Here is a 20,943-nt window from a genome sequence, read left to right as displayed (position 1 = left end):
TGATTTTCCGACGGAGACATATCTTCGCTGTCCCCAGAGATGCTAATCCCTTTAGATTGGAAAGAAGAGAAACTTCAAAATCAAAAACCCACAACTTTAAAGTCCATACTAATCTCAGCAAAGCTCAGGTACGTGTCGTTAGTGGTGCAGCGCTTCAATTGCTTGAATATACTAGAAACATTAATAACTGTGATAAGCTTTGGGTAGTTGTAAAGTAGAGCGCATTCTTAACGAGCGAGGGCACAGATTTTCTTTATTAACTTGACTACGAAGACAAGCGATAAAAACTAAGAATAAAACTTCTTTGTAATTTAGGTTTCTCATCACTACGTAATAAGAGGAAAATGTCCTTTGAACCGGTGCTGAGTTGTCCCACAGTCCCACTTTCCAATGGTTTGCAGATACCGATAGTTGGATTAGGTGCGTTGTACTTTGGTAAATCTTGACTTTCTGTTCACAAATACAAAGCACAAAACAGACACACATTGCATGATGTTTTACAGTTATTTATTTTTACTAAGGATTTTTAAATAGGCCAATTTAGGGAGAAAATCGTTATGAATAAAGATGAAATGTTGATGTAAACATCGTATACCCTCAAATACATGTTCAGAGATAAATATGTCTAATATCTAATGTATAGTATAACTGAAAGTGTATTTAAACACTTATAATGGCTTTCAATAAGGATGTGATCCACATGAGCAAAACATATCTATATCAGGCCTCCAATTAATAAAAAAAATGATAATGATGAAGATGATTAGTGTCCACTGGAAAAACTCTCACACACACTACATTCTGTCTTTTTCCTTGACTGCAAAATTTGCTAGTGTTCAAAAAAAGTTAAATATGCAGGATTACAATTTCTCACTTTCTTGTGTGAAATGTTGAATATTACATACATGAATTTGTATTTTTTTTCCTCTCTCTCTCAACAATGTTCTGTATAGACCCTATAGTTATGTCAGTATTCATACAATGCTTTAGCAATGCTGTTTCTGAAAAGGCCAACAATGCCAAAGAAAGATATAGAAAAAAAGAATTGAGCTGAATTGATATTCCCTTTGAAGGCCTACATTTTCTCTCTATGACAGGCACATCACATTATGGCGGATACTCCCATGATTCCATTATGTACGCACTCACTGAGTGTGGTGTACGCCACATTGACACGGCAAAGCGCTACAGCTGTGAGGAGAAACTGGGTAAAGCTATCCGAGAAAGTGGAGTAGTGCGAAGTGATCTATGGCTCACCAATAAACTGTGGCCAGGAGACTACACATACAAAGCTGCAAAGAAGGCCTGCCTTGACTCCTGCTCACTGATGGGGGTGGAATATTTTGGTATGGACTGCGATTGATAAAAAATTGTGTGTGCAGTTTCTTGTCTTTTGGAGTCTTTTTTTAAAAAAGTCTCTCACTAAATCACATGTGCCTGTTTATAGATCTGTACCTCATGCATTGGCCAGAGTCATCACAACCCCATTGTTCTAACAGGGAGATGAGAGCTGACACCTGGAGAGCTTTGGAAGAACTTTACAAAGAAGGTACAGAACAAGGAAGAACAACAGAGAACAATTGAAAAGTATTCAAAAAGCAACCCCAGCACGTCTCATTATGATATAGTGAAAGAGAGGGGCATTTCATAGGTCAGAACTCTGTCTCTGCTACTACAGGGGTGTGCCGTGCTATTGGAGTGAGCAACTTTCTGATCCACCACCTGGAGCAGTTAAAGGAAGACAGTAGTGTGATACCACACGTTAACCAGGTAGGTTTTTTTCAGTTTTCAATTAGATTAAATATGTTTATTTTTCTACAATGTCATAAAAAGGAGGCGAGTTGTGTAATTTTTGCTGAAAGAGCAGTGGAGGGTCTTTTAACATTTTCTCATCTCAGGTTTAAATTTGACATCTTTCTTCCCATGTGAGATTTACTGGATTATGAGATTATTCCCCCCTCGTTGACCCAATAATTGTCATACAGTGCCTGAATCTTTTAGAGTGCAATTTACACAACATCAAAAAAGATTCAATAATATAATTGGAAATGTCTTCATAAACATCAACACTATATAATAAATGTACTCCTTTCAGAGATGCTTCAAAACATGAATCTTTGGTGTGCTGTTTATCACAGTGTTGGAGTATACAGGCAAGACATGCTTACATACTATCACTTGCCTATGATGTATCTTAAAATTGATATGACTCACCAGGTGGAGTACCATCCTTTCCAGCAGCCCAATCACCTGATGGAGTACTGTCGTCAGGAAGGTATCGTGTTTGAGGGGTACAGTCCGCTGGCCAAGGGTCAAGTCCTCAGTAATCCCACTGTTCTCCAGATAGCAGAAAAGCACAGACGTACACCTGCTCAGATCTGTATCCGCTGGAGTATTCAGGTAGTCCCACTGGTTAGATTTTTCCTACACTAAGATGAATTGACCTGACACACACAATATGCTTCTGTGAATGCCTTTCAACTGCATTTTTATTGTTAATTTTCCACAGAATGGAGTTGTCACAATACCAAAATCCATCAAAAAGAAGAGGATACAAGAAAACTGTCAAGTGAGTTACAGTCCATTGCGTCTTTTCTTATGTCAGAAACTATTTTTTTTTATGAATTAAGAAATATTGACAAAGATTCATTATGCTGTGATGGAGCAAGCGAGCAGGTATAATGTCACAGAAAACATTTAAATGTAAAAGCTTAACATTTCCATAAAAGCTTAAAAAAACAAATGCACCTACTTTGGATCCAAAAACAGACTACTTATAGAAAAATTAAATTAAGCTTTGAGAAGGGGTTTAAACCTGTGTTGACTGAACACATGGTCTCTCAAACTCTATTACTGTGTCTCCGGGAGCTGTGGTTTCACCTGCATCTGTAGCTCAGTGTAAACCCAGCTGTCTTCTGTCTTGTGTAGAAATGATGCCAGTAGAGGTCACTGTAACAGGGGTTAAACTTAAACCAGTAGCACACCTAGTTTGCCTCAGTTAAATGAGGTTCACTGTAAAATGAGGTATTCACAGGTTTTGTTCATTTCTAAAGTTAAAATCTTTCTCCATGTATGATCTTATAAAGGCAACAATATTGTTAGTGTGAAACTAACGTAATTGTATACATTACATTGCAAAAGAATCACACTTGCATGTACTCATTTTTGACACCAGAAAGAGGGTTACTTACCATCTATGACAATCCCAGGCAGGTACAGTAGATTGTAAAGAGAGTTATAATCATGGGGGCAAAATGTTTTATATGATTTGTATCAAAGTATGAATTCATTTAAATATATTTTTGTGAAAATGAGTTGCAATAACCAGCTCTAGGTCTCTCTCAGAAGACTAGGCAGCCATTCATTTTCTCATTTCACCCTTTACCTCTTCCTCTGCACATGTAGGTGTTTGGGTTCCAGCTGGAGGGGGCGGACATGGCCGCATTGGGAAGACTGCATGATGGAAGACACGTTACTTGGGATCCAACAAATGTGGAATAAGAATATACAAAAAACAAAAGAAAAGAAAACAATGTGTTTTTCCTGGAACTAATTTAGTCAGAAAACAGCTGGCTTAAGAACTAATTTTGAGATTGTAATAAGGTTTTAATTAGTTCTTTGTTCATTATCTTTAGGTGTCAGTTTGCCTGAGGAGGGGACTCAACTATGATGTGAAGTTCATTCATTTCAACTGCCTCTTGTGGAAAAGCACACAAGTGCTTAAATTCTCAAGTGCCTTACTTTATAGAGACTCCTACTTTTTACATTAAGCAATATATGGTGCTACAATCATAAGTAAAACAGGAAAGTATTTATGATGACTTTTGTAAAAAAATGAATAATTTCTAAATAAATATTTGCCTTTGCAGAAAAACAGCTGACCACTGAGGATGTGAGTTTGTTTTCTTTTTAAATTTTCAGGATTTCCTATATCCTAAACCCACAGGCCTTACCAAAGTACTTGCAGTGGATGGGCAGGGAACATACTGTACATGTATTTATGTTTTTTTTTTTTTTTACTATTACTGTTTCCTTTTTTTCCCCAATTTTAGATTGACTGGCCAACATGAGCTTATCACAGATATATGAGTATCGGCGTACATGTCAGTCAATAAGAACAAGATATTGCAATCCAGTAGGAAATATAAAAGATATATTTGAGATAATTTATGAACAGTATCTCCATTACACAATTTGTCCTCTACAAAGCAATGACTTTATAGCCAATCAAATGCTACTTAGCTTTGTAGGTAAAGGTAGATAGACCGAATGAGGAATCAGTGATGGGTTCGACTGAGAATCTGTAATCTAACGTGAGGATCATCCATACCAACAGGGAAGTGCTAGATGGAAACAACCACAACCCAACCACAGGACAGAGAAGGGGAGAGTGAAGAGCGTGCAAGATGTGCCTAAATAGTGAAAAAAGTGACTGTAAAGAGTTGTGTAAAATGAATTTTAGATTTAGAGGGATTAAAATTCTATCAAACATCCTGTTACATCAGTGTCGCAGTAGTGGCTATAAAACTATATTTTCCACTTTGATCCCAGGTCGAGGTTTTGTGTTTGTTAAAGCAAATTAAGTCTTTGTTCATGCACTTTGTATCTAAGCACTGCCATAAAAGATTTGTAGCACTTGGCATACAGTTTTTGATGATTTGACAAAACATTCAACTCAAGGTCCCCTTACTTGCAGTTTTCAGCAGCAAAGAAAGATAAGTTCGGCAAACATGGACAAGCAGTGTTTTAACACAAACAGTTCTTTAACAAATATGAGCGAATTCCATCTGCTGGTGAAGACTGGTACGGTCAAAAGCTCCAGAACAAGTGAGTCAGTGGACTTTTGAGTTGAGATTGTTCTGTCAACTGCTGTTTCTGAGGCCAAGAATAAACTCATATTTTTTTGAATGAAAATTGGTTAAAGAGGTCCTGATTCAACCCTGTAGAAATGTAAATGTTAGGTGACTATTTAATGACTAACTTGTGTGTACTTAAGACAGAAAAGAAAGAAAAGTAGTATTTCTCTTACCTCTTCGGCTGCACCTGTAACCACACTCCATATGATGTCAAGAAGTACTGACCGCACTTTGAACACACTTAACATCATCGCAGAAAGGTGAGGACTTCACCACTGGAGCTCAGAAAAAAAAAAAGATGTTCTTTGCTCTTTAACTTGAACTCTGTTAAAACATACAATACAAAAACAATACAACAAAACAATGACACAAACATTCAGAGTTAGCAATATCATTTAATCTTTCCCCCTCAGCTTAGAATCACTGTTGTACATAAGTTACATTTTGTTTTCTCAATTTCACAGGTTCATTTCATTTTTTTTTCTCTTCAAACTTCCAGTTTGACCTCTGTCTCGTATCAAACAAAAAAAAAAAAGCAGATTGTATTATACAAAAATGCAAACCAATTTTCACACAGTGAATTCTCTTACAAAGTCATAAAATGGCGTAATAATGGCTACATCCACATTGGAGGAAGATAATTCTAGACATTCCTTAATGGAGTATAATATACATATAAAAACTTCTTTTTTCTTGCTGAAATCAAACCTGTACCTTAATTTAAGAGATATTTTACAAGGGAGTAATTATATAAAAAAGCCATTTGCGAATTTCCCCAGAAAGTCAGGGAATAAAATGTGAGCCTCAAACAGCAGTAACAGAGTTCAGTGGTCAAGGGTGGGAGTGGAGGGGTTAACTGGTTATGTAAACGAGGGCTAGAGGCAGCAGTTCCACTCAGAAACAAAAACACACAGGAGATTGAAATTAACATTTTTGCTACTTATTATATAGTAAACCACCCCGTAAGTCATTGTGTGTCAGTTCTGCTAAGCTAAAGGCATTTTAGGCTCATTCAGACCTGCATAGACCTATCAGGTAGAATCAGCATTGTGATAGTTTTGGTTGACTTGCACTGAAGAGAGAATGAGAAACATCATATTGAATTAACACCATTAAATGTTGCCAATTCATTGCCAAACCGCATTTTATCTTTTCAGAAGTCATTATACTTCTTGCGATTTATAACAGCAGAATTAAGCTGGGTTGCCAATTTTGTGTGACTAGTTGTCAAAGAGGAACAAAACTTGTGTGTGACTGTCACTCGAATACTCTTGTATCTCACTCGCTGTTGACTACACATCAGGTCAGATGATGCATTCAAGACTGTAAGACTTGCAGGTCAGTAAATTCACTCAACTATTGCAGAAACAAACAAAAAAAAAAAGAAAGAAAAAAGAACTACAAACCCAGCTAGGTCAACAAAATTTCCATAGAAAAAACATAAAATTACACATTTTGATGAAAACCTTGAGAGATTTGGGTTATTGAATTGTTGCTGTTTGTATGACATTTTCCAAAGGGGGGTGGGTCTGCTAGAGTCCATCAATATGACTCTAAATCATGCCAATTCAGTGTTAGTAATTTCTGAGGTCATCTCATGCTCCTAAAAGCAGACAAGGTAAAGGAGCATTGCAAGAGGATTTAAGGCCAACCTTTCATTAGAGACTTCCTGAACATCCTTGGGGGTGGGGGGCGGGAAAAAACCCCAACACTTTTCTAATACCTCAACACTATCACCCAGTACAGCACACTTTGAGGGGAAAAAAAACTTAAGTCAGGGTACATTTTCTACAATACAATCTAGCACACACAAAACTTCTCCATAAATTTTCCAAAGTTACAGAATTTTGTCTTCTTTGGAAGCATAGTCTATAAAGAACATCTTTGTTTGAACACAAACGATTAAGTGAACACACATCAATGCGCACAGAAGTCCTTCGTCTGGGAAAGGATAAAGTCTGTGTTGGCAACCAGTGGACAGAAAACAAATCAAACAACAACAAAAAGAAAAAAAAACGTTTGCTGAGTCTAAGTAGAGATCATTTAATATAAATGCTGAGCGAGTAGAATAAGAGGTGGCACGTTAATAGTGCTTTAGTATATTAATGTATGTATACATACTTATATGTATAAGTGAGCTGTGTACCTAAACAATAAATGTAGCGAGAAAAACCAGAGGCTTTGAAGTGTGGTTGGAAAAACTGAAAAAAAAAAGAAAAAAGAAAATCCCAAACATCCGCTATCAAGGCGCTAACAAATTGGAAGAGATGCCCATCAAGCAACCCAGTTGACGATGACAGACACAAAAATATTTGTGTCTCTATTCCATTGACTCATCAGTTATCAGGGATTTGTCAAACTCTGTCAGTTTCTCAGTACCCCTCGTCTGACCATAATAGAGGCTCAACATTAAACTAAAACGACTTGACCCAGAGCGTCTCCTCTATCCTTCAACCGTTCAAGCGAAAAGGCTCACTTACTCTCAGCAGAGCTGTAAAACTGTTGTCAATCATGCTAATTGTTTACAGAAGGCAAAGAGCTCCACGTTGAGCATCAGCAGTAAACAATTTACATGATTTCATTTATTTTTTGAAGCCTCGAAGATAATTGAGGTTTCCCTCATTTGCAATGTCGAGATAGTTAAAATTGAAAAGAGGACAATACTCAGTGAAAAGTGGTTGTCATGATGAAGAGCAACAATAGCTATAATGGTGGTGATGATGACAGCAAGTTATAGAGAGAAAAATGTGATAAATTGAACAGAAAATTGTGCTACTCACCAGTGAAGATGCTTGAATATACTTATTACAATAAAACTGATCAGATCTAAAGGAGATTCTGTTTACACTTCAATAACCAACAACTATTATCCTCAGCTGTAAACATGATTTCAAATGTACTGTCTAGCTAAAAACACTAAACAGTCAGTCACTTTTCTGAGAGTACAAATGGTAAGTCTGGGTTTTACTCCAAATTCAAACATTTCATGACAGAGAGCAAGACGTGAATCCAATTAAACTAGGTGCCTTCACTCTGTAAGCTTCAACCCCCCCCCACCCCCCCCAAAATCGTAACAACGTAAAGCATGAAAAAATTCAACAAAATTCAACAAAAAGACACAAGGGAAGGCAACTTCATAGAAGTTAGGAGAACAAATGACAAGATAATCCCAATGGGGAGGCCTTTTGTGTGGCCAGATGAGAAGCTCTGAGGAGGGAAATCCTTATTCAGTTACCCTGACATTATAAAGTCAAGCTGACACTCATTCTCATGACTCCTGAAGCAGAAAGAGTTATTCTCAAAAGCCAGATCATGTGCAGTCACCACAAAACAAAAAAAACAAAAAAAAAAAACAGCTATTTTTGAGCATGCTGTGAAAAATGTCACAACATAATCGGCCAAGGCTGAATGCAGCCCTTTGGAGCACTGGCGAAAGGCATTGTAACCAAACCACGTCAGGTCACATCATCACCAAGAGAAGCACTAGTAGATTCCCTTATAGAAAACTTGTGGAAAGCTCCTTATCAAAAAGACTTGTTGCAATCTTTAAAACAGAATGCTTCAATTAAATATAGAATATACTGCTTTCAAGTACGAAACAGACATATGATGAGTTCATAAAATGCACTAATAAAAAAAAAAAAAAATCATACTTCACGTGGCAGGGGAGGAAGTGCACGTGGTGCAAAAGTGATGTCTAAAAACAATTTGCATCTCCATATTTGCTGAATACTGGTGGAACATTGTGCTGCTTTTCCCTCCTCAGACCATCTAGATCTGGGCAACCACTTTTTTTTTTACGATTCTGGGGGTGAGTAGCAAGCAACACAACTCTGCTGTTTCCTACAATACCTTCGCACATCATCAGATTGTAACAAGAGAAGTTCTTCAGAGCGCATGTGATGTGATGGTGATCTGCTCCTCTGTATCTAACCGTTCATTTACATGTATGCTAGGACAACTAAACCAAAAATCTTATATGGGAAAAATCATTCAAATACTTGACTATGTTTTGTGTTTATGAAGGATGGAATAGGTCTATTCATTCTAAATGAAGCTACAAATAAACTGTCAACATCACCACCATTTCTCTTCCTGGTACATCTATTGCGAACCTTGTTAATCTATTATCCCAGTACAAAAGAAAAAAAATGAAATAACGAAACGCACACAAGAAATGTTATCATATGCCCTGGTTTCCAGGCAAGGAAAGTCATTAAAAAAAGCTCATTCACAGAACAAAAAGAAAGAAAATTCATATCACGGCAGATACTGCTCATCTTCTAAATAGAATGGGTGTATGTGTGCCTGTGCATGCTTTTCAATCGAGCATTTTGAGTGTGTGTGTGTGTGTGTGTTTGAGTGTGTGTGTGTGTTTGTGTGTGTGTGTACTGCCTAAGAGCAGGAATGGACGACGCCATTCTTCTGCATCTCTGAACCAGTGGCACCTGGGTCAGAACACAGGCTCAACGCAGATGTCTTATTGGTCAGTGACAGCATGGACCCGCCCACTGCACTTTCTTGCAGACTGCTGGAGCCGTTTGACACCTCGCTGAAAGGGGGACAAAGGACACAAGTGAGAAGTGGGACGAGCACAGGCAAATTATTGGGATATGCCCATATTAAGGAAATTTACACATGACTGTATATGAAGTATGTGTATTCTCACCCAAGAGCCAGGGAGATTTCTTCCAGCTGAGTCTTGTGCTCTGGTTGTCCATTCTCTGCAGGTTTCATCTTGTACTGCTGAACATCGTGCGCTACTTGGTTTTCCTGGTTTGGAAATGGAGAAAACATGCTTAGTTTCTGTTATTTGAGAGGCTGAATTGATTCTTAAAGAAAACCTTTTTAAAAAAACAAAAAAAAACAACTATGCCCCCCCCCCCCTCCTTACCATAGCCATCTCACGGGTCCTCTTGCCGATCTCTCTCTCCACCTGGTGGAGCTCCAGGCTTAGCTGTTCACTGGAGACAGCTGTTGCACTTGCTCCCCCTGCTGGCCACTTGGGCTGCTGTTGCTGCTGGGCTGCTGCTGCTGCTGCCTGGCCCTGGCTGGGCTGGCCAGGCTGACCTGCCAATGCACTGGCTTCCCTCTGCAGCAGTAAAGAGTTACTGGCAGCCTGTAATATTGAAACAGGAAGTGAGGGGGATGAGTGTGCAATTTAAAAATTTCTGGCAATAACCAGAAGAAACACAGTATAAAATAGAATTTGATGTATTCAAGTATTTAAACATTATTGGAAATGCAGAATTTATCCAATCATTTTCTGTACTTTTCAGTCCTGTTGGAGAGTATACACACCTCCATGCTGTGCATCTGGGTCTGTTGGGTGATCTGCTGGTTGACCTGTTGCAGCTCAATTTTTAACTGTTCTCTGTCTGGGGCTGCCATAGGTAGGCTGTGAGGGTGACATACAGTAAGAAATTTGTGAGAAAAAAAAAGTTTCATACATGTATTTCTGTAATTTTTTAAAAGCATGATCAATAGTGTCATGTTATGAATATTAAAAAGATGACAGGAAAACGGAATGGAGGCCTCACCGCTCACTAAAGTGTCCCTGAGAGGAGGCGGCAGTCTGGTGGGAGGGGTATGAAGCTCCACCCCATCCTCCATGGCTTCCATATGTGTATTCTGCTGTAGGCAAGGGGGTAAAATGGTTGTCAGAAATGTTTTCATGACAATCTGAAATGATTAAACACCACAAATATGTGAAATGACCACAGTTAAACAGGTAGGTGGAGTCAGTGTTAACAAAATTAATCGAGAATTTGTCAATATCAATAGATTCAATTGAACTACTTTTGTTTAATCATTTAGGTTTTTTTTAGTTTTCTTTAATGTTTTAATCTCAAGCATTTCAGAAATAATTTTGATAAAATTTCACTTGACATGAGAAAACAGAATATCAATCTCTCAATATTAATATTTTAGAGAGCTCATCTAGAATAAAATTAATTATTGACCATCCCTAATTAGCAGTATCCTACTCTACCTGAGTGTATAGTTAGGAATGCAGCAAGACAAATACCTCAGAGTCAGCCGAATTCCAGAAATGATATGGGGATTAGAGTACTGCACGGGCTGCATATTTTTTTTCTGAATCAGACCCAAGCCAGAGAGAGTAGTAACCGAACAACGACCTGAGCCTGATGCCGTTAATGTAAGCTGAAGAGTTTGTGTTTCTCTGTCAGGCTCCTTAAATGACTGCGACTTTATATAGGCTAAGTGTAGATTTTTCTTTTAATACACACACACACATTAGGAAATGTCATCAGCAGTTTGAAGCATCCTAATTTGTAGTACTTAAAAAGTCAAATCTTCACTGCTTATTCATTAGCTGATGCGATTGAACTTGGCCCAACCTGTCAGGTCGCCACAGGCTACGGATGGGAATCGAGAATCGGTTCCAAATTGTCCAAAACTTATCAATTCCTTTTATTGATGCTGACATGTTTTTTCACTATGTGCTCTGCAAATTACACAAGCACCCCGGCCTCAATGTCATGTCAAATCAGGTTTCAATGTTTGCTTACAACTTTGATCAGTGTGAAGCAGAACTATCCTGGCCACAAAAAGAGAACAAAAAAAACTAATAAAACAACAACAACAGTGAATTGCAGGAACAGTGATCAGGTAAACGTGTGTTCTGTCCTTTCCAAGTTTGATGTGAGCAAATTAAAATATACTATCTATTATGTTTGATAAATGCCAATGGGCAATGGTGTTTATAAACTGCAGCTCAGAAAAAATAGCCATCGCCGCACATGAACATACAGTCCATCTGCACTAAATGAAACACGCATGGGCTAGGGTCGAGTAACAACCCTTTATGTTGTTGTGCACATGGTTTCTTACCTGGCATGGCCATATGTTTAGAATTTGGGTTCTGGGGAGTGGAGGCCATAGCCTGCACTGGGCCGGTGGTCTGGTAACCTGTTTTTGAGGTGCGGGAGATGGCACCAAAACGTGATACAGTGGGCTGGGGGCCAAACGGGATAATGGGGTCATCGTCCTTGACTTCTGCACCCCTCCGAGGAGCATCCAGCGATGGTTCCCTCAGACCCTTAGCCTCCACATTCTGACAGACAGATGAACAGGGAGAGGTAAAAAGAGAAGAGGTTATGTTATGGAGAGGGAAAAAATTAATTCTAGACAGAATTACAATACATCCAAGAATCTAACATTTTCCCCACATCTAATGTTTACATGGGAAAACTCACCATCATCTCCATGCTACCAGGAACCATAACATCTTTGGGTTTGGCATCCTTTGTGCCAATGTAGGAGCCAATGGTTTCACAAGACCAGGGAGAGTATTGCCCTGCATAGTCAGGCTCTCTGCATTTCACAATGGTTTTGGAGTTCTCCTCACCATACTGCAGACACAAAATATTGAGAGAGAGAAAGAAAGAAAGCTGTCACTAATACTTATTTGCAATCACAGTCAACCAATACTTCTCTTTTACTATTATACTGCCATGCCATCTACACTTCTTGAATCATGTGTCAGATCTTTCATTTTAATGCCTGTGAGCAATGTGAAAGAGTATCAAAGAAATTCACTCTGTGCTAACCTCTGGAGGGTAGTCGCTGGGGAAGGGATGAGAAAGAGTGGGGGAGGCAGCGAATGGTGGAGGAGAGATGACCTTCCTTTCCTCCAGCTGGGATAACAGCTCCTGCCGACGTCGGTGCAGATAGTCCAGGCTGGCCTGTGGACCACTATATGATGGCCCCTAAGACACACACGCAGAAAAATTGCTGGTCAACTACTGGCAGTTATCTCAGTGTATTGTAACTAGTATGATGACACAAGAAGGTAAAGTTTCAAAGAGTTTGAATGAAAATCAATCTAAACCCTCACTCACCCTGACGTAAGCCCTCATGGGTGGAGCCTGGGCACCTGGTGGATAGTAGCCATCTGGTGGGTACCTATCCCGGGCACTGGGCTCCGGGTGGTACAGTGAGTTAGCCTGTGCTGCTGATGGCGGGGGAACATCCAGAGGGGCAGGGCTCATTCTGACCAGGTTATCCCTCTGAGATGGGTAAGGCTGTGGGGGAGGTGGTGGGCCAGTGTAGGTTCCATGGCGACCTCGGTCATAGTGCGGAGGGTGAGGGTAGGAGAAGGTTGGGCCAGAGTGAGGAGCCTGATACGGGCGCTCTGGAGGGCCATAGCCAGGGTAGGGGTCCTGGTAAGGGGGTCCTGACTCACTTGGGGGAGGTGGGTTACGAATGTAATCCCGAGGAACATACTGTGGTGGCTGCTGGTAGGGGTACCCTGAGAAATAAAAGACAGAATATTATTAACATCACTTTTGTAATTGATTTATAAGTATTAAAGTAAAAAATATTTTCATTAGTCTCACATACAGTTATTCTGTTTACTTAACCCTTACCTGTGGCATACTGCGGGGGCTCATACTGAGAAGCAGAAGGTGGTGGGCGAGTGTCATAGCACATCTCAGGGAGCTGCGGCTGGGGGTACACTGGAGAACTTCTAGGTACCACAGGCATGTGCTTCACCCCAGAGAGGTGGTCGGCTGGCATCCTTGGATGGGCCATGGCATGAGGTGGCAGAGGCATACCGGGTTTGGGTACAGAGTCCAGGCTATAGGAATAAAACGTTTAGGTTCAAAACTAAAATGTTTCAAGTTAAAAAAAAAGTGTCAGGAAGTATCTAATCCTGCTCGGAAAAATATCTTCCAGGTAATTTTATTAATAGCTTGAACCATTGAAGTAGAGAGTCAAAATACATTGCAATCAGCTGGTGTCAATCAGAACAGAAATCTGTAGACTTGATGGCAGACTGTGGCCTGTTCTTCAGCTGCTAACTAAATTAACATACAGAGAGAAGAGAGTACTTTACTTACACATCAGGTGGTGATCCCGGGGCACTGGGACTCCCTCCATCCATCTTGACAGGTTTACGCAACAGTTCATATGGGACTGTGTCTGTGCCGCGAGCAATGAGCTGGGGCAAAGAGGGTGCAACACTGCCATTGGGGAGGGGTGAAGGCTTCCGGGTCACTGCTACATCAAGAGGAAGGCCCTCATCTGGCATGAGCCCTCCTGGGCCAGGGAGGCGAGCTGCCAGACGCTTGTTCATTTTACGATACCTGACAAGCATAAAACACAGTATAAAGTTTATAAGAGAAGCAGTGGTCCTTTTGGATAAAAAAAGAGAAGGACAATAATTTTAAATCAACTGCAATATCTAATTTAAAAATGTAAATAATGCCTCATGTTGATATTTGTCACACTCACTTCTCCAGTTCTTCCTGAGAGTGAGCAAAGGTACAGCTGGCTCCACGAGGACAGCCTCCTTTCTGCTTCATGTCACGACACATGTATGTCTTGTACTTGCTGTGCTGAGGAGGCTAAAGAGAGACATTAGGTGTTAATAAAATAGAGAACACTCCGACTTGTTTGTCATGGTAAAATCCAATTTATGGAACTTGCCTGGCATGACAAAAAGCAATCTGATCTGTGTTAACACTCAGTACTCTTGATGATAAACATTACAATTAAGGCTGATATGACAAAATGAATTGGCACAATATTGTTTAGCAAACGCCTCAGAATTGATAGACTTGTTACAAAAAAAATAAAATAAAAAGGAAAAAAATAACAAGTGTCTTATCAAGGTGTTGGGCCACCATGAGCTGTCAAAACATATTTCGACAAGTCTCTGGAACTATTGGACGGATTAACAGCATTCCTATTCCAAGCTCTTTTCAGGTTCAAATAGAAAACTGACTTGTTGAGGATCAGCTCCTTTCTTGCTGTGGTTCTGGATGAAGTCCACCAGGCCATGCACCACTGTCTTCACTGCTACCAACCCCTTCTCAAGCTGCTCCCATGTAGGAGGCGGGGCATCTGGGGAGACAAAGAGATATGAGGAAAACCCCATTCTGTTTGAATATTCAGGCCTGCAAATTCAAAGGTGATCTACACAAAGACTTCGCAGGTATAATTATTTCAAATTCTGCTACTTACATAAACCTGAACAAGACTAGTATACAGCTGGGCTCTATGTGGGTGTACGCAGGGTGTGATTGGTGGGGAAAAAATCTGTTGTTTCTTACCAGGACTGGGATCAATGTTGGCCAGTAGTTCCAGGTGGGGCCGCAGTCTGTTGAGGTTGGCTGGGTCACCGGTCCTCTGCAGCGCAATCGTCAGCTCCTGGACACTCTGAGCAAAAGATGCCGGGGTCTGCAGCTATGCCAGAAGCACAAAGGAGAGATGGAGTTAATGTTTTGTTAATTTAATGGCTGACAGGCTTCGTGTATATTATGTAGGAGCATGCCTTGATATATACAGTAGCAGATTAATCTATGTGGAATAATATGGGATACAAACAAAAACAAACATTTACTTATCTTACTCACCTTATCTATGATAGACTGCATATGTGACTTGTGAGACTGATCTCCATATAAAAGAGAAGACCACTGGTCAGGTGCGATGCGCAGCCCTCCCTCCATGGCAATCTGAACAATCTGAGAGTCATGCTCGCGCCGCAGAGCCTCGTAAGTGCGAAACTCCTCTTTCAGCTGCATTAGGGATGAATCTTCATCACGTTTGGTCACCTGGATCGCCACAGAAGAAGTTGTTAGTTGAATATTTTATTTCCTCTGTTGGGTTCTACTACACAGAGTTTCATTTTCTGTTTTATACTCATTACGGTGTCGAATTAACAATGATTTTTAAAAACGAGAATCTGCTCACAGTTTGCAAAAAATTACCTACAGGATTTCTCACAAACATCAAGAAAATGAATGAAATTTCTTCTGGTTCCCAGCCAGAAACATACCTTGAAGCAGGAGGCCCTGTAGAGGAGCTGCACCACATGACCTATGCTAGTTTTAGAGGCCTGTGGGAAGCGTGGCTCAAGCCTCTGGACTACAAAGAGAACTAACACCTTCCTGGAAAGAGCAGAACCATCCTCTAGAGCAAGAAGAACCAACTTTAGAGCTTCCTCCTGCATGGCTGGGGGAGAAAAAAACACAAACATAAAAATCACAAGGAACAGTTCATTGCCAAAAAGGCCACCATTTACTGAGGACATATGGACTGCTTTGGGGCTTGTTTCACTTTTCAGGTAATGGGAAAACATTTTACCTGGGCCGAGAAACTGACATCCTCGTGCACGGACAGCAGCCCACAGATTGGAGGAGAGCTGCTGTGGATTCTGGTGCTGCAAGATGAGTTCGGTGACAGTTCGCTCACCCAGAGAGCGGGCAGCTCTCATGGCTCTAACGCGGCCTTCCTCTTCCACCAGTTGGCAGTGGACCAGAGTTACCAGTTTCCTCTGCATGGGTCGACTCAGTATGCTCTGGGCCGTGCTGCTCAGACCCACGCCTGGTTAGAGATTAGATAGGACCATAGGTGAATCAAGGGAATAAACAAAGAAACACATCCTTGTATTATTACATACCAGTATACCACATTTATATGAATAAAGGAAGATGAATAATTCATGACACCCTGTCAGTATAAAGCAATACTACAACAGCACCTCAAAATTAAGTCTCTATAAAACTGAACTGATACATCACAGGGACCTAGAAAAAAAATGTATTTGTAGTTTTAGTTATGCTTTAAAACATACCTATTTCAATTGTTACAATATAATACATTTTGTTACTAGCTTTTAACGGCTAATCAATTGTTAATAATCATTCACAATTTCAATCAAGGAATCCATCAATCAATCATATTCCATTGTTAATCATTAATATGGTCAATGATTAAGAAAATCTTTAATTAAAACTAGCACATCTAATGTTTATAGTTTTTTTTTTACATAGTGTAAATGGTCTGAACAAAAACAATTAAAAGGTATATCTCTTTAAAGCTGTATTTAAAGCGGTATAATATAAATATAAAATGTCACTATAACCACTTTAAAAACAAGCCTTAATCAAAGCTAGGTGTGAGATAATAAAGTTCTGCTTTTGTGTTTTTAATGACACTACATATTTAACAGATACAGTAACTGGCAAGACTCCAGATCAAACTAACTGATTTGATCTTTAACCACAAGATTCTTCGATCCCTGTTCAGACATTAAAATATCCTGTTTTAATCCTTCACATTATAATGTCACAAATTACATGAGTAACAGAATAATATAGTATTTTACAGTACTAATACTAGTATTTATTCAGCTTCTGACTAATGACAAGGTCAAATACCGAATCATCTGAAATATCTTCTACATGTAATTTAAGAGGTGTTGTTTTTAAACATGTTAACAAGAAAAGTCCATTTAACATGTGATGTCATATTCACAACTTCGTAAGTGGAAATTTTCAGATAGCTCCAAGTTCATGAGTTATAGCATATACTGAAGTTTTTAAAAACGTTGGTCCCAATGGAAATCACTGATTACTTTTTTCATGACTGTTGTTTCCTACTCGTTTTTTCCCAGCAAAACATTAACATGCAGAAAAAACAAACTCATACACAATTTTTGAAAAGGGAACAAGGTCATGTCATTCACAGTCACCTAGCAACAGTGTTCTCACATCTTAAACCACTTGAACACCAAGATTACTGTTTGTGAACTTCCCATATTGAAAACAACCTCCAGAGTCTAATTTGAAGGCACCAAAGAGTGTCAATGAATCATAATAAAGAAAGAACAAACGATAAGGGTAACAAGCATGTGTTTGTGTATCAAGTACCTCGGGTGTTGCTGAGGGGTTTGAGGTAGAGGGCCAGCTCCTCCACACACTGCCTGGCCTCCTCATAATGCTGCGAGTCCTCGGGACTGGTAATCAAGGCAACTGGTTGAGCCTTGGGAACCTGCAGCACAACACAGTGGGGGAAAGAATTAGGACAACCCATGGCAATAGCTGAAAGCTTTTTTTTTTTTTTTTTTTACAATTATATCTTAACAATGTTTTAGTATGTGTAGTGGAACACACCTTATTTTATTTTCATTATCTTTTCATTTATACTATTCTTTCAAAGAAACATGCCACACAACTGCAGAATATCGTCATAAGCTCTTTCTTTAGAACTCCATTATTTTCTTATAAGAGAACTGTTTGGTGATGTTTCTGTGACAAATTCTAGAGTACGTTCCACTAATTAATTTATTTTGCCAGGGCCATGCTTACACTACACTCGGAGCAAAAAAAATTTCTCATGGCTTTATGAACTGCACCTATCCTGGTTGACAATTCTAATAAACAGCATTCAGAATTGAGCCATGGCACTGCAAAAAATAATTTCACATGATGCTGTATCACACTTAGTAGTCGGAACACTTAAATTTCAATAACCAATAGACATCCAACCTATCAAAATAACCATATTTACTAAAGTCCTTTTGATTCAATACAGACAGGAAACAGTGCTCCTAACACTGGTACAACCATAACAACTTCCATTTATATCGGGGCATACTAATTTGATTGGACATTGTACATTACTAACCTGTATGAGCACAGATATGCAAGGCAGTCTGCTAAAAGACAATACTTCAGAATCAAGACTATATCAGACACACAACAGAGTCATGGTTGATACACTAACGTTATTTATTATGCGGTATATACCTGGAAACTTGGCCAACAATGCCAAAAAACCATTAACTGCGCCTCACCCTGTTGGTCAAACACTGACTCAGAGAGATATAGCGTTACTGATTGCACTCAGTAAACCAACAGAATTAAAGTTATTGCTCAATGACTGGAGTGTGACTCATAAAAGGAATCTCCAAGCTATGTGCAAATCATGTAATAGCCCGTGTGCAACGCTGTAATGCAGTCCATAAACAGTTTTTACAGAAAACGTCAAATTGTCAAGATAGGAATGGTATCGTAAAATTTCCACTAATCAAACACAAAACACATTACTAAGCTGTTATCCTTAACCATTAGATCTCTGTCCTAAATTGCCAAGCATGTGTACAAATACACAAAGACACACGTCTTACCTGGCCTCCTACCAGCTGCAACAGGGCTGTGTTGACGGGTAGCTGCTCAATGTCTGTGCTGATGGCTGTCTGGTCAAAGGGACAGGCCTTACGGTGCAACTTGTTCAGGCACATCTTGCAGACAGTGTGTCCACAGCCCAAACTGATGGGCCTGCGAACAGTCTCCTCAAATGTCTGTGTGCAGATTGGGCACAGAAGGAACTCTGTCCATTGTGGTGCTTGCACTGGCATGGTTATATGTTGATGGGATGAGTGTGTGTAAATATATGTAACTTTTACACAGAGAAAAAAAATATAATAATAATAATATATATATATGGAAGATTCCACTGGAATCAAGATTTTTTTTCTTCCGAACTCAATCGTTCTTAAATGTCCTCACACATTGTGGATTTTGGATCACATCGCGTGATGAATACTGCAAAAGAGAAAGACAATGTTAATTTAATTTATGCAATCCACATTTTCCAATTTGCATACAACACAAAGTGTACCTTTATATACCTCTTTATCTTATATTTCAGCAGTATCTAAGTGCACTAACAAAACGTGGTTGTGTTGTGTATGAGTGCATTTGTAGCTGCGGAATGCATTAAAGGCAGTAGGATGGCTAAGTAGGTTTATCGTCTAACTGCTGATACTGGAAAAAACAAAACATTTCTAATTGTAAGTTGATTTGGCTTTGACTACTCGCTAGTATGCGTTGTTCAGCCGTAACACAAAACAAATGAAAAAGAAACCAGATGTGACACAGCACATATTTCGAAAATACAGATGAAACGAGCGACGGGAAAAGAACCAAAACAACTGCTGTCTGGCCTACTTAGAAGAGCTGGTTAACAGTATGACTGTGGACAAAGGGTCCTGAAGAGGCTAACAACCAAGTCCCTCTGCGCTAACTTGTTATGAAGCTAACGTTTGCTAATAGAGTTCGGTAACATTGTTCTACCATTAAGCTAAACACGTAAAAGATTACTTCTATTTGCGTAAATGAATTTTCTTACGCCGATGTAATCATCTTGACGTTTGGTTATACACCCATTAATGATTTAACTGACATGAGCTTTGCTAGCTAATTGTAGATAATGTTAGCTTACTTTTAGCAAGCTAAGCTATGGGTGGCTAGTTTGCTAGGCAGGCTAACGAGCAAACGTCATTTGATCAAAAAAACCCATTGCTAACTAATCTAAAACCTATCTTTGGTTGGTCATGAGATCGTCGTTACTCTGAATGTAGCTATGGTTGTGAAGCTATTACGCAGCCAAGAACATTAGTTCCCATCTCGTTTAATGGTCAAGGAAACGATAGCTTGAGACGAACCACAGTGACACTGGAAAGCGGAGCCATTTGACTTGCAACAGCGAGATTATGTAACGCTACCATCCGAAACTACCAAGCAACCCAACTGCCTTGGAAATGTATTTATTTTTCCCGGACACAATAATGTCACCGCTATGTCGATTAAATGTTCTTAATCATATTGATACGGTGTTCTCGTCGCACCTTGAGCGGCAGCTAGGACAAATACTCTCCTTGTTGGACTGAGCACATAAGGCTAACAAGCTAGCGAAGAAACCGTACTCCTCCCTGTGGCAGCAGTTAGCTTGTTAGCTAGCTATCGTGTTAGCAAAAACTAACCATAGCTATGCGTCATTAATTTAACTAAAACAAAACGTGCAACTTCTGCTGTTAGTTTCCATAAGGACTAATACATAATTATTGTCGATACTACTCACTCATTCCAAAAGACTTGGAAGATTTTCATCCATTTTCAGAAAATTGTTGCGATATTTTCTTGCCATGTCGACTGTGCAGCTTAGCTGCTGCCGAGGTTTGGGGAGGGGGTCAACTCGACAACAGACTAGCCGGTTACAGCTAGCTGAGAAAGATCTGTGTGTGTGTGTGTGTGTGTGTGTGTGTGTGTGTGCGTGTGTGTGTGTGTGTACACACACTAATGGCGCCCTCTACTGACATTGAACCGCATGCACAGCAACAGCGACACAAAACTGAGCAGCATCTGCCAGAGTCTGATCACATCTGGGGATTGTGACAACTGGCAGGCAGAACATTGTTCCAATTAGGCTGAATGTGCACGAGCGCACACGCGCGCGTGTGTGTGTGCGCGCACACACACGCACACAC

General features: G+C 39.7%; 2 protein-coding genes across 6 annotated transcripts; one reads left to right on the top strand and one right to left on the bottom strand.

Moving 5' to 3' along the window:
- Position 1: 1 nt before the first annotated feature.
- Positions 2-3,876, top strand: LOC111654469 (uncharacterized). Of its 4 annotated transcripts, none has more exons than XM_023405502.2 (8): positions 5-128; positions 316-420; positions 1,098-1,346; positions 1,448-1,549; positions 1,679-1,770; positions 2,218-2,400; positions 2,510-2,569; positions 3,406-3,876. In XM_023405502.2, the coding sequence occupies exons 2-8, from the start codon at positions 345-347 to the stop codon at positions 3,499-3,501; spliced, it is 858 nt and encodes a 285-aa protein (XP_023261270.1). In that variant the 5' UTR covers positions 5-128; positions 316-344; the 3' UTR covers positions 3,502-3,876. The 4 variants fall into 4 exon arrangements, with proteins under 4 accessions (XP_023261271.1, XP_023261270.1, XP_087029868.1 ...); XM_087173742.1 differs by having other exon boundaries at positions 316-435; XM_087173743.1 differs by having other exon boundaries at positions 8-128; positions 316-435; positions 2,239-2,400.
- A 1,355-nt stretch (positions 3,877-5,231) lies between these two features.
- rc3h1b (ring finger and CCCH-type domains 1b) lies at positions 5,232-20,679 on the bottom strand. Of its 2 annotated transcripts, none has more exons than XM_023405491.2 (20): positions 20,538-20,679; positions 18,802-19,219; positions 17,543-17,663; positions 15,975-16,214; positions 15,667-15,842; positions 15,242-15,442; positions 14,939-15,071; positions 14,611-14,729; positions 14,118-14,230; positions 13,724-13,969; positions 13,250-13,461; positions 12,722-13,131; positions 12,431-12,589; positions 12,077-12,232; positions 11,712-11,934; positions 10,397-10,490; positions 10,158-10,254; positions 9,751-9,975; positions 9,526-9,629; positions 5,232-9,408 (listed from the first exon to the last, which is right to left on the bottom strand). In XM_023405491.2, the coding sequence occupies exons 2-20, from the start codon at positions 19,030-19,032 to the stop codon at positions 9,252-9,254; spliced, it is 3,417 nt and encodes a 1,138-aa protein (XP_023261259.1). In that variant the 5' UTR covers positions 19,033-19,219; positions 20,538-20,679; the 3' UTR covers positions 5,232-9,251. The 2 variants fall into 2 exon arrangements, with proteins under 2 accessions (XP_023261259.1, XP_023261260.1); XM_023405492.2 differs by having other exon boundaries at positions 10,397-10,487.
- Between the last annotated feature and the right edge of the window lie 264 nt (positions 20,680-20,943).

This window comes from Seriola lalandi, unplaced genomic scaffold (assembly GCF_002814215.2).
Source record: "Seriola lalandi dorsalis isolate HSWRI2012SDOR001 ecotype SW California unplaced genomic scaffold, Sedor1 jcf7180002054277, whole genome shotgun sequence".
Lineage (NCBI taxonomy): Eukaryota > Metazoa > Chordata > Actinopteri > Carangiformes > Carangidae > Seriola > Seriola lalandi.
The sequence above is the reverse complement of the archived record's forward strand: the minus strand, read 5'-3'. Positions and strand labels throughout refer to the sequence as shown.

Coding starts and splice junctions, on each gene's coding strand:
- LOC111654469 (XM_087173742.1), top strand. CDS start 345: ATGTCCTTTGAACCGGTGCTGAGTTGTCCCACAGTCCCACTTTCCAAT. Junction 1,347..1,447: donor GATGGGGGTGGAATATTTTG/GTATGGACTGCG, acceptor GCCTGTTTATAG/ATCTGTACCTCATGCATTGG. Junction 2,401..2,509: donor GTATCCGCTGGAGTATTCAG/GTAGTCCCACTG, acceptor AATTTTCCACAG/AATGGAGTTGTCACAATACC.
- rc3h1b (XM_023405491.2), bottom strand. CDS start 19,032: ATGCCAGTGCAAGCACCACAATGGACAGAGTTCCTTCTGTGCCCAATC. Junction 15,072..15,241: donor TGCAGTCTATCATAGATAAG/GTGAGTAAGATA, acceptor CTTCTGGCATAG/CTGCAGACCCCGGCATCTTT. Junction 13,132..13,249: donor GCCCCCGCAGTATGCCACAG/GTAAGGGTTAAG, acceptor TTTATTTCTCAG/GGTACCCCTACCAGCAGCCA.